This window comes from Eubalaena glacialis, chromosome 3 (genome assembly GCF_028564815.1).
Source record: "Eubalaena glacialis isolate mEubGla1 chromosome 3, mEubGla1.1.hap2.+ XY, whole genome shotgun sequence".
In the NCBI taxonomy this organism is placed as follows: Eukaryota; Metazoa; Chordata; class Mammalia; order Artiodactyla; family Balaenidae; genus Eubalaena; species Eubalaena glacialis.
This window is the reverse complement of record NC_083718.1, coordinates 5,010,418-5,029,009: the sequence shown is the minus strand read 5'-3', so window position 1 is coordinate 5,029,009 and position 18,592 is coordinate 5,010,418. Positions and strand designations below refer to the sequence as shown.

At 33.5% G+C, this 18,592-nt stretch overlaps 1 protein-coding gene across 6 annotated transcripts in view; it reads right to left on the bottom strand.

Moving 5' to 3' along the window:
* DENND1B (DENN domain containing 1B) overlaps positions 1–18,592 on the bottom strand; it is a 248,657-nt gene that overhangs the window by 90,052 nt on the left and 140,013 nt on the right. For 5 of the 6 annotated variants that reach the window (XM_061185274.1, XM_061185278.1, XM_061185275.1 and 2 more), the window contains 3 exons: positions 15,756–15,856; positions 9,908–9,953; positions 5,034–5,135 (listed from right to left, as the gene is read on the bottom strand). In XM_061185274.1, coding sequence (XP_061041257.1) covers positions 5,034–5,135; positions 9,908–9,953; positions 15,756–15,856 — 249 coding nt within the window. The remainder of the gene's footprint in view (positions 1–5,033; positions 5,136–9,907; positions 9,954–15,755; positions 15,857–18,592) is intronic. The other variant, XM_061185276.1, reaches the window with a different exon arrangement.

Sequence of the window (18,592 nt, the reverse complement as noted above, 5' to 3'; positions counted from 1 at the left end):
CTCTATTAAACAAAAAAATGTCCCCTCAATTACTCCAGAACCGGGGGAAATTGTAACATAATTGTCACCTGGAGGCTACTCTATTAAACAAAAAAATGTCCCCTCAATTACTCCAGAACCGGGGGAAATTGTAACATAATTGTAACCTGGAGGCTACTCTATTAAACAAAAAAATGTCCCCTCAATTACTCCAGAACCGGGGGAAATTGTAACATAATTGTAACCTGGAGGCTACTCTATTAAACAAAAAAATGTCCCCTCAATTACTCCAGAACCGGGGGAAATTGTAACATAATTGTCACCTGGAGGCTACTCTATTAAACAAAAAAATGTCCCCTCAATTACTCCAGAACCGGGGGAAATTGTAACATAATTGTAACCTGGAGGCTACTCTATTAAACAAAAAAATGTCCCCTCAATTACTCCAGAACCGGGGGAAATTGTAACATAATTGTAACCTGGACACTCTACCAGTTTGCTGGGGACTTCATCCACTGCTGAAGGAGATAAAGATTACAGCATGGCTCTGGCAAACCTGGAACTAATATAATATTCTCTAGGGCCTTTTTTCTTCTCTTCATAACATATATTATGACAATTTAACATATTAAACCTTCATGTCAGATTAGAGGAAATATCCAATGAATTAAATATATTTATTGACTTATTTGCATGGTTGTAAGAATTAAATTTGTTTATATATACTTTAACTTTTTAAGCTGATTTTTTAAATTCTCTGAAAAAGCCAATTCTTTTCCAAACTTATTCCCAAACTAATTAACTCACTTGAATACAGACATCTAAAAATTTTAATTTAAAGTCCGAGTTGGGGGTTTTTCCTCTAGTTCTTTAAGCTTGTAATGATTTTTAGTTAATCGGAGCAATCTGTGTCTTTCCTTTTCATGTAATGGTAAAACCATTAACCTAGTCCTTGGTGTGATACTTGAAAGCCTCAGTATAAGATGCACAGTATTTTAAATGACTCTATTTTATAATAAGGTCTTTTCAATGTTTTAATAATTAAATATGCTTTATACTAAATGTTGCTGTCCTATAACATACTGCGGCCTACCGTGAATGGTACAATAACTCTTCAGCGTACAGACTGTATTTTCTACACAGGCTCAGAACAGAAAATAGAAAATCGTTTTCCAATAGCATTACATATAGCATGAAAATGAGTTTTTAAAACAGTGTTGACAATCCTAATTTAAATCAAATAGGTCATGATGATATTTCTTTAACAAGATTAGAATGGAGAGTAAGCGTCTATATCAAATTTTAAGAGTTACTCATTGCAATGTGTATCACGTTTATATGAGAGAGACCATGCTCTAGTGCTTGGGGAGTAAGTCTGAGAATCAACTTCTATGAACTAAAGCCCTAGACATACCATTAACAGCATACTTTCTGTGGCTTTATCCTCTTATCTAACACAGGGGTACAAGTATATTGACCTGTCTCAGAGTATATTATTTTTTACAGTCTAATAAGTTAAAATTACTTTAAAACAGTTAAGCAATACAGGTCAAAATTTGTTTTCCTAGTAATGAATATTCTAATGCATGTAACTTTTTCAGACGTCAATTCTAACCTGCTTTCTTCTATAAGAGTTAGTTTATAATTGTTTTAACTTAATATTCACATAAAGACAGATTTCCTGTATCTCATTATAACTCTAATTAGCTTAATTTTCCCACAAGTGAGGCATCCTATTAATTTTTGAAATAGTAACAATTTCCAAATTACTTTTTAAAATGTTAATGATGATAAAAATTTAAATGAGCACTAATACCTTAGAAATACAACATTTTAAATTCTTATGTAACTGAAACTAAATTTGTGTATATATTTGCAATGGAGGGGGTCTCAGTAATGCATTTTCTTAAATTAAAATGAACCCATTTGAGATTTCAAGTGTTATGTTTAATACAACTGGCTCTTTCTGCCCCCACTTAAAAACATACCACAATAACACTAACTGCAATCGATACTGTTACATAGCCCTAAAATTTACTTTTTTATTTCAAAACACTCAAACTACATATGTTCGAAGGTACCTATATTTGGCATAGCCACTAAAAAAAATAAAAATCACAATGTATTCGTAGACAAAAACTACAAAAGTATATTTTAATGGATCGACTGCTTTTAAAAGTTATTCCATGTAATAATCAATATCGTTAAAATCACTCCCAATAAAATTTGTTTTTTTTCTTTTAATGATCCAGATCTAAAGTGAAATGATGAAATCGAAAAACAACTGTTCTTGTCAGAAGACAGGAAGAGAGTTTTTTCCCCTTCCCTTAAGGAAAACAAAGGATTCCTGAAAGCTTTGGCCTGATTTATTTTTCCAATTTTAAATACCTTAAGAGTAGCGGAACTGCTACTGGCATGGTAGTATTTCTAACAGTCAATAAATCTAAAATATTATGTGTGAATATTGGAATGAAGCCATTAAGAAGATTACAGCATGCAACACAGCAGAGGGTCCACAGGAAAAAAGAACTAGTAATTCAGGACAACTGTGACCACTGACCTTGGAACAGCCAAGACCACTGGTCAAGCTGACACGATAATGAAGTGCACATGCACAGAAAGTCATCTAGCCTGTAAGCATAATTTTAATGTTTTGGTGAATGATTTTAAAATGCCCCCATTTAAATATCAGTTAATTTATTAAATTATCAAACAATACCAACTGTAATATTTTTCAGGCTTCAAGTATATTTTATTAATTCAAGTCACAAAAAAATTCAGTACGATCATTTGTGATTTTTAACACGTCTCTTTTAAAACATTTACAATTATAGCAAGTATGATGTGATACTTTATCGTATTTCCTACTATAAGAGATAGCTTTGGAAAACTGATGAAAAAGCTAAATTTATTAGAGCTGGGTTAAACAAACAATCACCTGAAGCATTTTTAGAAAATGACTCTAACTTTAAAATAATCTCATTCTTTCAGTAGATAGTCCTAGCTCCACCTCAGAACTATTTCAGTTTATTCATTCTTCAAATTTGTCTAAGTCTGTGCTCCTTAATTCCGAGCATATATTTAGTTATATCTACATTACCTTGCAGAGTTCCTTTTTATGAATATTTTTTACCATTTCAGTTATGTTCAGTTAACTGTTGCTTATAAATAAACAATGAGATGGTCCCTCTTATCATTTTATATATTTAGGCTTTTACATTTCATGAATACTGTTTAACTTCCTCACATATTTAAATAAACGTTTCAATATCAAACTAATTCTACTAGGAAAGTAGAGGTTCCCAATTTAAAAAGAATCACTCATCAAAAAATTACTATTAAAGATTGTTTTTTCTCGAAGAAATAATCAGCTATCACTGGAGCTGACTATAAAAATTTTAATATAACACAAAAAAGCTGATTTCTTTTTCTTTTTTCTTTCTCTTTCTCATCCTTCCTCATTTTTAAAAAAATAAACAATCCTTTCTTCTTAGGGAATTAATAGTAGGAACTACATGCACATAAGGAAAACATTCTTAAAAGTTGGGACTTTATTTTCATAATTACGTCCCTATCCAGTGAAGAATACTTTGATGGATTTCTAAATGAACAACTCTAATCCTTTCTAGCAGCTTCTGCAAAATCTTTATAATGAGGCAATCGAGTTATAATGAGCTAAAAAGATAATATAATTCTTCACTGGCCTGGGTTTGGGTTTGTTCATACATAGCATAAATTTTACTACAGTTAGATAAAGTAGTTCGATTTAATTTGCTTCAAGGTCAGCAAGTATTTTAGGTTATTTATGGGCATAAATAATCTGATTTTGACTTTAAAGTCACATTTTCCCTATCACTAGCCATAAAAGCAATCAAGGCTAGTATTACTGTATTTTCTGAGTTTGAGATTTTTTTTTATTCCTTTTTTTTTTCAAGCTCCCTAATAGTGATTTCAAAGTACTTGCAGTATTACAGAAAAAAAATATATTTTGAAGGTATTTTTATTCCCAAATTTTAATATATCTGAATAAACAATGGATTTTTTTAAAAAGGGGAGTTATTTTAACTTAGAACTATGTTATAAAGATATTTTAAAATAGCCATTAGAATATATACAGAAACAGTACAATCTGCATTTTTACCCTGTTCTAAGGAATACGAAGGCCAGAAAATTTACTTTGGAGACTATTTAACACAAAATACAGAATATATCCTATTATAAGCTGCAGACCCACACATGCACACACACACAAACCTCTGCAAGATCAAAGACCAGAAGAGAGCTGGCACTTAATTTATCAGCCTTTACAGACAAAAGACAGTTTTCGTCATTTCAAAAGGATCAGATGTCTTTTATGACAAACTGGGTTTGCAGTTTAATTTACAAATAGAATTCTAAGTAAGCAGTCTTTGCTCTGCCAGAGCAAATGACAAACAGTGTAGGTTTTCATTCTTGCAGCCCTCAGCAGGATAGAAAGGATTAAAATAAAACTGAAATAATTTAGAGAAAACAAATAAATGTTTCAGAAAGTTGAGGGAGATCAAAGCCAGAATTTTCTGACCCCAACTGTACAAGCATTTCTTATTATATTGACCAGTGCCATCAGATCATTAATTAAAAGGAAAAGCGCTGGCAGGTGGCAGGGAAGCAAAAGCCGATAATTGGCCCCCTTCTTCTTCTTGCCTTCAAAAACTCTCTCATTCTTTTGCAAGACATGCCACTAGGCAGACAGAAATGCCTACTTTGTAATATAATGATTAAGATGAGATGAAGAGACTTACGTTTAAAGAAACTCTGCCTAATGAATGCATCTAGCTTTTTAATTACGATCCTACTTTTACAATAAGGAATATGATACTGCATCTGACATCTCCTCAACTGCCAAAAGGTAAAAATACGAAAGACAGACTCTACATTGACTCCTCTCACACCACATGCTCATACTCAGCCCTTTTATTTCAGACAGAAAAATGGGAAAGTAACTCTTGGTGATTCAAGGGTCCAGGAGAAAACATATATATGTTTGTTCACCACAAAACATCCTCCAGACTTACCACGTCACTCGGTAGGCTGCTCAAGTCATTAAATGGTGATTCTAAAGTGTTTGTGTCAACATTTAACATAACCACATCCTCCAATGATTTATTTTTCACTCTCTGTTTAAAAAACACAATTATAAACAAACATCTTAGTATATTTTCCTTCCAAAGCTATAATGAGCTTAGATATGTAGAGAAAATTATCTTAATGCATTATCCTTAGGAAAAGAAAAAAGGAAAATTCTACATCATAAAAGAATATAAACAATTTTGCCTTATGAGAAAGTCTGTCTAAACCATTCAAAAAGAAAGAGTAAAAATGCTTAAAATAGCATGTTTACTCATCTAAATATATTAATAGTTTGGAGACACTGAATGTAATTTAACTACCAAAGAGATATACTACAACAAATACAAAATAGGCATGGCTATATTAAACTGTAAAAATTTATATCCTTTAAATTTTACCAATTGAATTTCAATCCTATGATACAGGAACGTGTGGCCAGTTCTATAGCTATTTTTAGCATAAATCATACTGCGGGGTTAACACAAAACAATAAATATGACTACTAAGTAGTAAAGTAAGTTTTAAATTAATAAATATTTTCTCTATATCTCCATATAAATTTGGTATAAGTTGATGATGACAAGTGAAAGTTGAGTAAGAAAAAATGACAGAGAGCAGTAATATGGAATTTATTGTTAGTAATGTTTATCCCATGAATTTAATATAAAGGATCAAATTTAATAGCCTATCAGATTAACTATTTGACTTGTCATATTTGTTTGAAAGCTTAGTCAAATGGTCAAATTATCTCAATATATGCACAAATGATAGTAAATTAGAATTTATTAAAGTTTTATCCTTAAAGAAAGAAAATATTTATAGTTTACTTTTCCTATTTAAACTAATATGTCTACTTAAACAAATCATGTAATTCTATTAGTCTTATCTAGATGATAGCAAATAATATTATTTCCTAATGAAAATAAGTAAGGTGTGCATTAATTAAATATATCCATCAACCCAGAATTCCATGACTGCATAGGTCAACTAGCAATTGGTCAATTAATTTCAGTGCAGTAGTTTTAAAAGTGACATTCTAGAATAATAGCCATTTTTTCAGATTATTTAAATACCTTAAATATTAAATTGGCCAAGCCAATTTTTTAAGTTAGCCAAGACTGGAATTTCTGTGATCCACTTAGAATTTCAAATCTCTGCGTATCAGGTAGAATGTTAAATTTGCTAGGAAAATGGTAGTCTAGAGTAGGGAATTTTTATGTGTTAGGATAGCCACAATGTCTATGTGGAATATGCATTCTCAAGGGGGCATGTGATTCTAAAACTCTATCCTGTAAAAGACATTATAATTATTCTAAAGTAAGACTCAGAAAATGGCCATTTCTAAGAAAGTAACTTATAACGTGATACTATTGCCAAAACATTTATAAATAAACTCATTTCCTTTCCATGTGCATACATATATGTAAAAAAGGTTTACATATATAAATATGTAGTTATCTACAAATCAACTATAGCATAACTACAAAAATAACCTATGAGCAAAAACTATATTTATATTAATGGCATTTGTATGTAAAAGGTATATCATAATTTTGATTTCCATCTTCAATTCTAAGTTGCCCTTTTAACAGAAAATGTAAAGATAATCCAGAAACCTGATGTATTTTTCAGGGAATGAAATAAGTTCATCTAAATAGCCTAGAGTAATGGTTATGTGACCCCAAAATGTTTGTAATGACGCTAACACTAAACTCTGAATAGCTGAGTCACTTTGCTGTGCACCTGAAACTATCACAACATTGTTAATTGGTTATACTCCAATATAAAAATTAAAAGTTTAAAAAAAAAAATCTCTGAATAAAGGAAATTAGCATTAGTATGAAATGTATACCTTTTTCAAAGTTTCTCTTAGTTTTAAGAAGTCTGATAATAGCTGAATATTAAAATTTGTTAACGGGAACACTCATTAAGAATGGAAAATGTATTCATTTCAATAAATCAACAGACTGAGCCTCCCTAAAACGAGAACAATTCTACATAAGCAAAAAAGGGGGGAGAAGATAGCATGTAATTTAAATCTTTTTTTAAAAAATTCATATTAATGTATTTTCTCTGTTATTTGCCTCCAAATCAGGCTTTAGCCATTTTTTTTCTAAACAGGAGTGGAAAGTCATATGGCATATAAAATGGCACCATTTTCTCTGCCCCATATTTTTACGTCTCATAAAATTCATCAACTTGTTTGGATGGGGAAAGAGCAAGAAAATGTGAAAAAACAATGTGCTTTTTCTTCAAAAATAAGGAAATAATATTAGCACATAGACAAAGTCTTATTGAGAACAACAGCAGATGCTGAACCGGCGAGACTCCCGGCATCCTCCGCACGCCATCCTCCTTCCAGGTGATGCCAGCACACCTGTACGCTCTACACACAGAGCGAGGAAGGGACGCGGTGGAAGCAGCCACACGATACTGTGAAACTGGGTCAACGCTTTACCTAGAATCCTTTGTGTATTAAAGCAAATAATATAACCCTCACATTTGTAGCCTGTACTGATTTATTCCCAATCACTTACAGGCCTTAGTTTGCTTTGACTTCATCCCTGAAGTCTAGTTTTCAGGGAGAACAAAATGCCCTTGTCCTTTATTTTAAAAGCAAACTTACATTGTAAAAAGAGGTTTCTAGTCATCTTTTACTTATGATCACATAAAAATAATTTTTAAAAAAGATTTAGGAAGACATTAATTTCATGTCTTTGAACAATTATGTTGAAAAGTCTTTGTAAAACTGATAAAAAGTGTTGAAACTGTCTTGACTGAGAGAGAAGAGAATATTTTGATTTTTCCTCCACAAAAAATTAGTTGTATTTGCAGCCAAACAAAATGTGAAAAATTATTCAGTTCTGTCTCATATATAAAATATGTAAATATATATTTATATTTTAATTATAATACCATTTATATAAAATAAAAAAGCACAAAAGATCAGAATTTTAGTGAAAATAATCTGTGTAATAATGTGATCATAAAAATGGAAACGTAGGATCTGTATCACCTGGTAAAAGATTAAGAAGAAAGTTACTAACTGGTACCCAACTGGTTTAAAGACATTCTTAAAGTTCCTATTATAGTTTCTCATTCACTATTAAACCAAATAAAACTGACTATTAAGACAGTTTGATAAGTCCAGAGTATAAAAGGTGCAGAGATTTCAGCCGATCTAATCATGGCTTTACACAGTCTCATTTAATAAGAGCCAATTTAAAGTTAGAAAGGACTGCTTCTCCAAGACAATACTCTAAGGACTAAAAAATTCTTAAATTTGTTCCTTTGAAAAAGGACTGATTTTCTCTACAGGTGTACAATAAACATGTGATAAATTGAATTGAATATTTAAAGCATGTATTCCTTTCTACAATATTTTGGAAAAGCTGAATCATTTGTCTTAAAAGTTGGTCTAGAATCATTATGTAAAAATAGTAACAACATCAACAGGTACAATCAACCACTTTAAATATTTTTCATCTGTATAAATAAATGTATTATGAAAACTACGTATTCTATTAGGTACATTACATAAGAAGAGATACGTGCACTAACATCAAAATCAAATTTGATGACTTTTTTTGAAACCATACCAACCAACCATGGTTAGATTTTGCAAGAAGTCAAACTACTGATGAATAAAATGCCAGTCATATATTCCACACTCTAATAACAGATTAAATACCTATTTATTCATGTTTTATCTTATACAATTTGTCCTTTCACTGCAAGTACCTTGGGCTGTAAGAAGCTGTTCGCTAAAAATTGACAAAATATAGAGTCATAATGTTATCCAACCCAGACTTCAAAATTAAAAAGGAATTAAACCTATTAAAAATTCATTAAAATGTACTCTTTATTAATGGTTGAAGCACGACTCTCTCCACAAAGGATGCTCAGGAATTTTAAAATAATCACCAGGCTCTTCCTCGATCAGCAAAGTGAAGACTGATGGTGTATACAATGACAACAACTAATCAGAAAACCAAGTCTAACTCATTAAAGTTGCTTATTAGAAATTGGGTTAAAGTACAATATGCACAACCAGCAAGAAAAGAAATACATTTGAACAAATCATCCGGCATAATGATGCCATGCAACTGACCCAAGTCTTTTGTTTACTTTTGTAGAAGCTAATCTTATAAGAAGTCCTCTCTGGAAATCTCACTGATTTCAAGTTCAAGGTATTTAAAGTTCAAGGTTTTTCACTACAGTGATAACAAGTGACAAAAGTCATTTTCGAATGACAGTGCAAAAAAAAAAAAAAACAAAACTACATTTTAAGTCCCAACAGGACTGAAGTTAAAGTCTTACAAAGCTATATTCTAATTTAAAAGTTCATGATTAGTGTATTAAAACACATTTTGAAAAACACTGATACACTGAATTATAGTGAAGTTTGCAAAATAAAAACACTTTCCCTTTATGACTCATAATTACATAAATTCTCACTTTCAAAACACAGAAATATTTCTTCTGAAAGAGAAATAGATATAATAGATCTCAAGTTCCATAAAGAAAGTGGTTCATCAAAGACTAAGGGTTTTAGTATTTAAAACTTACCATATGACTTCAACCAAATAGAACCTACTTTCAATGGGTCTCATACCACTGAAGATGGTCATTTTGCATACTAATTAAAATAAAATTATTTTAACACTACCTTTTTGAAAATGATCATGTAAGTATACTCTAAGTATGCAACTAGTCACTTCTTTGTACTATTCAATTGATATTCTTTCAAAACACAACTGTTTTAAATTAATTCATAAAAATAATAGTTACCACCGTCTCATGTCTGAAAGATACTCACCTCTATGAGGCTGGAGTGTATTCCGATCAGGTATGGCATTGGGGCACTAAATTAAAAATATATATGTATGTGTTCATATAGTTCATTAAAACTGAAACAATAATATAAGTAATTCAGAATGCTTTAAAAAATAAATTTATTAAATGCATAGTTCCAACATAGTACATCATAGATATTTAAAATTATTCAGTATAGAAAACTCAAATATAATCTTAGAGGCTATTAATATATTCAAATTAAGGTTGATTTATATAAAATCACAAAATCATTTATAATTAAAAGTTGTAATGTTTAAAAAAACAAGAATATTAGGGTCTAGGCCATAGTCTGAGATGAATCTTTTCTGTATACTTCCCATCAAATATATCCTAAATAATCATCAAATTTATTCACATTTCTTTGTACAATTTTTTTATTCAGTTAGATTCTTATACGATTTTCTTAATATATATTCATTGTTTCACATCTACTATTTAGTCACCCAAATTTTTGAGTCAGTCACAATATATTTACAGAGACCTACTATGTGCCAGGCACGGTTTGGGAACTAGAGGTGCAAAGATAAATAATTTCCTCCCCCACTGTTACCATTCTATTTCTGTGCTATCTTTCCACTCATGTATCTTCAAGTAAGTTTAAGAATGCTATTGATTAACTCAACACAATATGTGGAGCATACTCAGGTGCCAGTACCTGGCATAGGGGTTAGGGTACAATAATAAACAATATAGACAGAATATATTCCCTTCTGGAGCTTATACTCTGGCAGAGAATACAGACATTACATAATTTTTGTAATATACAAAATCAGACTTACTAGCAGTTTCAAAAATATTTCTCATGAAATATAGGGCGGAAATTATTCAACTTGACATTTCAAAATTAAAATATTATTTAACAAGAAAACATGAAAATGAACAATGTCTACAAATGTGATAGAAGATATGCAAATAAATAGCTATTTAAAAATAAAACATTTTTGGCATTTCTTTTGTATACATCTTTGTGTTATATTTAATGCAAACCTTTTCTGTTAATGAAAACAGATAATCTTCTTTTTCAAAGGATTTGCATAATTTTCCAAACATCCCCGTCATTATTAGAACAGAGCTGTGCAAACTCCTGCATGTCCACCTTGCTACTGAGAACCAGTAACAGATAAAAGAGGCACCTTGGTAGACCAACAGTTTTCAAAGTAACCTTAAACAGCTCCTACTTTATTTAAGGATGGCTAGCCACTAACTCCTATATCCAGAATTCACAAAAAATAAAAACGGTTCAAGTTCTTATTCCAATCCTTATTAGCCTGTTCCTTAAGTCATATTGTACTAGATTCTAATTCCCAGTTGTCTTTGTCTTCTATAGCTTTGTTCCTTCCTATTTTTTTTTTAATTTTTATGCAGTAGACCATCTGGAATTGATCTGATATTCTGGATATTTCATCTGACTGAAAGTTGAGAACTATTTATAGGCCTTGATATCCCTAAGACCTAACAGATTTTCTGCCTTCAAAAGGAAACAGAAGGAATAAATGTGGACTGTTCCACTTTTGCTTAAATAAAAGAAGGCTAGTTGCTTCCCCAGTTCAAGTTCTCATCTCTGGAATTCCTTCTGCGACTCCATAGACGATATAAAATATGTGCCACTAACTACTCTGGGCTCCCATGACTGGGTTCCGGCAACTTTCACAAAACAGGGTGGGCAACTCCCAAGATCTTAAATATGTCAAGCCTTCTCCACACCCAAAATACTACAAATTTATTAAAGTTACTGTGCAATTTTGCAATTCGCCCCAGGCTAGGTTATCTGACCAACAAGATTCATAATATAGAAAGATTCATAATATCTCAAACCTCAAAGCACGTTTTAATACAATGAGTGTTAATCAAAACACTTAAGACTTCCAAAATTAATTATTACATCCATTTTACATATGTTGAAGGTACACTGAATGGATCAGATTTCAAAAAATCAGAGCCAAAAGTAATAACTACCAACTGAAGTCCTACGAAATACATCTAAGATAACACTTTTAAAACTTCATGAAAGCTAGTTATCTCTTGAAACATAAACAATAAATTTACAGAAATTGTTAAACTAGAATAAAAATCCAATAAAGAATTCTTATGCAGAACTTAATAGTAAAGTAACCCAAAACTTTTTCTATGAGATCACTGGGCATCTCTACGTGTTTTTACCTCACTAATTTCTACAAAATCTAAAATATAAACATGTTAGACTGCAAACATTATTAACTAGAGCATACTTTCCTAAAATAAATATGATGTTTTTTCAGAATATAGATTTAACTGAATAGTTATTTCATTGTCATGAAAATTGGATTGTATACATCCTAATATTAAGTCAGCCAAGTCTCATGAAAAGTAATTTTGCTACCCTAGCTGAAATCTCCTAATGAGACAAGAGTGTTAATAAGTCAGGAAGAGATCCTTGGCAACACAGATGTTTTATCAGCTATGTGCAAAACTATCCTAGATCTTTCTGTCAATGGAATTATTTTGCAAAGATAAGATACAGAAGGCTCTATTATGACTGCTGCTTCTTTTTGGTAGCAACTAATCTTTGCTGAAAAATAATTACTATGTAATAGCTGTTTTTCTTTTTAGGTCTTCTCATGGAGGCCACCCGTGGGGTAGACTGTAACAGCAGTCTATTAACTTAGGGTAGTCTAAACAACATAATTTTCCATTTATGTTTTTAAAACACTATTCTCTTAGGAGCTAAACCTTCTCCTTTCATAGAATGAAGAATCAGATAGATAGCCTAAATAAAAAGGTGACAACCATTCTGGAACAAATAAATTATTATACTTTTACTGGTACTGGAATCATACTACCTCCGAGGTGTTTAAGGGCTCAGAAGGTTAAGAGTGTCTGGCAACATCACTATAGACTTGCTATATTAAAGTACTTTCTCTTTGTTGTTTTGTTTTGTTTTGCTTTGTTTTTTCAGTATCAATACCTCACATGAGATCCATCCTCTTAGCAAATTTTTAGGTCTACAATAGAGTATTGGTTAAGTAAAGGCACAATGTTATACAGATCTCTAAAACTTAATCATCTTGAATAACTGAAACTTTATACCTGTTAAATAGAAACTCCCCATTTTCCCCTTATACTGGTAGATTAAGGGGAAAACAAAGATGGCGTCACTTCTTCCCAGTAGCCTTCCCTACCCTAGCAGACAGGTGGGCACTTCCTCCTAGGTGTTCCACTCAGCATTCTTTTATATGCCTCAGACCTAACCCCTATAGCATCACAGTATTCCTCTCTGTGCTCATCATGTGCGCGTGTGTACATGTGCACAAACGTGGGAATTTCTTCCTATCTGGGGATCCAAGAGGGCAGAAGCTACGTCTTACTCATTACATTACATACTCGCGGCCTGGCAAACACATGTTTACTAAATGTCTGGTGTACAAATGGATGAATGAATGAGCCGACAAATTAGCAAGCCTTCGTCAGCCGACCAAGATGTGCTATTCATCCACGGTCACAAGATGGCATCATGGCCCTCCAAGTCTATGCCACACCAGAGACACACTTCCAGGAGCCAGGACTGCCTCAGGATTGGGAAAGTCCAATCACCTTGAAGAGTTGGCAAAATACACATCTACCCCTATCACATCTTCCTGGTGCTATTTTTGGAGTGGAATATAAAATTTTCTTTACTCAAAAACCATGAGATTGAAGGGATAATCTCTAATATTTTTCTCCCTTTTGCATATAGGATCATTTGCAAAGATGTAAAGGGAAGAAAACCACTTTCCCTAGGAAACAGTTTAGTCCATGGAATTTTCTGACAATGAAAGAGAGCTGGAGTCATAGACAGCTATTTTGGGGGAAAAAAAAAGTATATGATACTGCCCACTTCCTATGTCAGAAGCTGAGCCTATCATTGTGACCTTAAGGTTCAGGAACTCTCAGATAACTCCTTGTCTGACTATCACTGCTCTACTCTCGGGGCCAGGGAAGTGCCTGGCATGGCAGCTGTTAGAACTTGTCCTAAAGGGGCTATTTCAGAGGTTAGAAACTAGTAAGACTGAAATATGAAACAAGCTTCCTTCATCACAGTGGAAGTAGTAGAAAAAGGACTTGATGGCAGGGTTAGAAAGTATCAGGAAGACATATCTGGAAAGAGGTGGCAATAGTTTCTAAATAACAGTATTTTAGAAAGTCCTAAGTGTGTATCATTACAGAGAACTGAACTTAAAAGGGATGTTACCTCCTAAGATTTCAGAACATTTTCTATAGAAAAATTTAAATGGCACTAACATTACATATGATAAAATATAATTCTGAACCTCACAATTAGAAGTGTTGGTTCTTGAACCACTACTTTAATATAGATTTTTAAAAATCATACATCAATATATTTTCAAATACTTTTGTCAACATTATTTAAAATAAGTTTTAATTACTGAATACTATGTGGAAAGATCTACTACGCATGTCGACATGAAAGAATTGAGGTTCCTGCTTTGAAGGATGCTACTCTATTCTAGGTATACTGGTCAGAGAAGAACACTCTAAAGTGAATACCAAGAGAGCTATTTCTAGATCCAGCTTTACTCTCAGATTCATGTGTGTGGTGCTTCACAGTGTAATTAAACCACACACCTACAGTCTCCTGCCCCACTGTTTCTCCCTCCCAGCACCCAAAGGGCAGAATGGCAGTGGGAGGTCACTGGAAACCTGCTGCCCAGCATTATCAATACGATTACCCTGCTGTGGAAACACACAATTCACTGGTATAATCAATATGTGACCAAAGATAGGTACTGTCATTAAAAATCATTTGTCCTGAAGAGGGCTAGTCTTGAAAACTTCAATGTTATGAACTTAGATCATTTTAACCCTTAAACACTTAAAGTGATCTGCTTTTCATGAAATCAGAAAGTTAAATAAATAACTACTTTGATTCTAAAAGAGCTTTGTTTTTCAATAACATTAGCTGTGATATAAACGAACACATTATGGTCCAAATCATTTCCTTCTTTCTGTGTGTGTGTGTGTACGTGCGCACACACATGCATGGTTTAGAGTAAAAATCTCATCTGGTTTCTTAAGAACTGAGCTACGCCTGCAGAAGGTGATTACCCTACAGCCCCGAGGAAGATCCCAAGGCCGCTGTTTGGGAGTCTAATTCTTCCCTAACCTCCAGGAGAAGGGGACAGTTGAATTCAGACTGGGTGAGATCACTGGCAGTTGTCTGCAATGCCAAGAAACTTTCCAGAATTGCTCCCGACACTCGTCAACATTGCTTTTCATAGTGGCTCAAGGCTGAGGCTTCGACTTAACCAGGAACTCAGGGAACCCCTGCATCAGAGGCAACCCCTCTGCTGGTATCTGGTACTGGATGTGCTACTGAGGGAAGGGGCGTGCGGGAAAGTGTGTCCTGAGGCGGAGGTAACGAGCGTGTGCTCCGACAGAGGCAACCTGGTGTCTGAAAGACTGCAGACAAATGCTGGCATCTGGGGTGTGGTGCTCTCACTGACACTGCAACTTCTGTAAGATGCTCCTAACCACAGCGAAGACTGGATCGGCTTCTATTTATGTATTCAAGTATCTAGATGATTATAGAGGAAACTCACAAAATCTAAAGAACTTTACGTTTGCCAAGTATAAATTTTTGCTACCTTTGGAGAGAACTACTCTTCCCTTCATAAAACCACCTTTTAATACTTGTTACTAATCTCCCCGTCACGTTTCAGAGATCTCATTCACAGATATATACACATGTCCTCCAAGCTAACTTAATCTACACATGAATCGACCTTTCTAACCCTAAAACCTGGACCAGCAGGAGTCCGGCAGAGCCAGCTTACCAGCAGTAGTCCAGCAGATGAGGAGGGAGCACCGGGATGTAGATGTGCTGCCAGTACATCGGGTAGAGCAGGGCGACCGATCCGTGGAGACAGGCGGTTAACTAAAATTTGCAAAAGGAAAACAGCAGTGAGGAGCCGCTGACCCTCCAAACAGACAGACATGCTCAAGTTATCAAAGATTGATGATACTCATAAAACAATTTACTTAACGACCTGAATCACATTATCTTGACCAATTCTGCCTGTAAAAAGTCTCATGTTTCAGAAGGCCCTCTGAAAAATACATAAGCAGCAAAGTAGCTTCTTGGGCATCTTATGTAGACGGTTATACCTTCCTGAAAATATAGTGTTTGGGGTCAAAACTTAGAACACATAAAAGGAAAACTGAAAAATTAGGCGAGCATCTTAGAAGGAACCGTAGGAAATTACAGTGTGTGCCGCCCAGGTTGCACGCACTCAGATTAATACACCACGATGCAATATGGGAAGGAGGAGAGGCTGAAAGCTCCTGGGGGATATCATTAGGGCAAATTGCCAAAGAATGAAACATGAGCCAGTCAGGAGAGTCTGGAAGCTGCAGTATCACCAGGGGACTCAACGTTCGACAGTTGGAGCTTCAGCAACGTGTGAACCGCGGGTGACGGTATCAGGAGACTCTGCTCACTGACACGGAGAATGTCACTATTGACCAGCGAGCTGCCCAAGCTTGACAGCTGTACCACAGGAAGCCAAGGATATCATAATTTCATATTTAAACTGTTCATTTCAGATTAACATCGCGTTTCCTAGCTTTATATCACAACAGCTGCAAATACACTGATGCTATTTTAAAGGTAATTGCCATTTTAATTGTTTTGTTTTGGCAAGCGGTTAATTAAATATTTTTTAATGCTTAACAAAGGGATATCGCTTTTTTTTTTTCCTCCCTCCTACTGACCCTCATCAGAATTCTTTCTCTGACTTCGTTTACATTTTAAATTATATTTCTGTACGTGTTGAGTCATTTCTCTAGCATTTAAAGCAATAATTAAATCAGCATTCTTCATTTTAAAGTTTTGCTATAGTCTGCATTTTCAAGACATTTACTGAATAAGTCATTTTATTTAACTTGAAAATCAGAATTTAAAAATAAAACCATCTGAAAATGCACCACAAAATTTCTATAAACCATTATTTCTATTTTATTATACAAAGAAATTAAAATTTATACATAGTAATCAAATTAATTCAAAAGGATAAATGTAAACAAAGTAATTCAATCTTAATAGCAACATTTGTCTATATTTAAGTGCAAAATAGTTCCACTAAATTTTTTAAAAGTCAATTAAAATAATCTAATCTGAACCAAAAACATAAAAATTTTGATTAAAAGTATTTTCATCTTCGTCATATGTATTATATTTTTTTCCAGTTAAGATTTTTAATTAATTTTATATGGCAAAAAATTTATTTGTTCCATTTAGAATGCTATCATTAAAGGGTTTTATTACTTTGCACTTTGAAGTTTTAATAGTTTATCTACACTATTCTTTCAATAAATATTATTTTTAAAATTCCTTAATTAGAGCATACAGTATACCACTAGGAGGCATTCAGATACTTCCACGTAACAATTACAGACCAGATTTATTTCTCTTACATATCTGAACTAGAGGGAAATGAAAATAGGGTTGATCTCAGTTGTGTCAATTCTTAGAGAGCTTGCATGTGCTCCCTGGTTGTAAATGAGGTAACTTTAAATGTTTCAGTGTAACTTGATGGGCTAAAAGCAGTTATGTAGCTGTGAAAGGCAGTTAATTTACTCAATTTCTCCATCTGCAGATAGATGGCTTTTAAAAGAGCTCAACAAATAAACAAATGGGACCTAATGAAACTGAAAAGCTTTTGCACAGCAAAGGAAACCATAAACAAGACCAAAAGACAACCCTCAGAATGGGAGAAGATATTTGCAAATGAAGCAACTGACAAAGGATTAATCTCCAAGATTTACAAGCAGCTCAATAACAAAAAAACAAACAACCCAATCCAAAAATGGGCAGAAGACCTAAATAGACATTTCTCCAAAGAAGATATACAGATTGCCAACAGACACATGAAAGAATGCTCAACATCATTAATCATTAGAGAAATGCAAATCAAAACTACAATGAGGTATCATCTCACACCGGTCAGAATGGCCATCATCAAAAAATCTAGAAACAATAAATGCTGGAGAGGGTGTGGAGGAAAGGGAACCCTCTTGCACTGTTGGTGGGAATGTAAATTGATACAGCCACTATGGAGAACAGTATGGAGGTTCCTTAAAAAACTAAAAATAGAACTACCATACGACCCAGCAATCCCACTACTGGGCATATACCCTGAGAAAACCATAATTCAGAAAGAGTCATGTACCAAAATATTCATTGCAGCTCTGTTTACAATAGCCAGGACATGGAAGCAACCTAGGTGTCCATCATCGGATGAATGGATAAAGAAGATGTGGCACATATATACAATGGAATATTACTCAGCCATAAAAAGAAATGAAATGGAGGTATTTGTAATGAGGTGGATGGAGTTAGAGTCTGTCATACAGAGTGAAGTAAGTCAGAAAGAGAAAAAGAAATACAGTATGCTAACACATATATATGGAATCTAAGGGAAAAAAAAAAAAAAGGTCATGAAAAACCTAGTGGCAAGGCAAGATGGGAATAAAGACACAGACCTACTAGAGAATGGACTTGAGGATATGGGGAGGGGGAGGGGTGAGATGTGACAGGGTGAGAGAGTGTCATGGACATATATACACTACCAAATGTAAAATAGATAGCTAGTGGGAAGCAGCCGCATAGCAC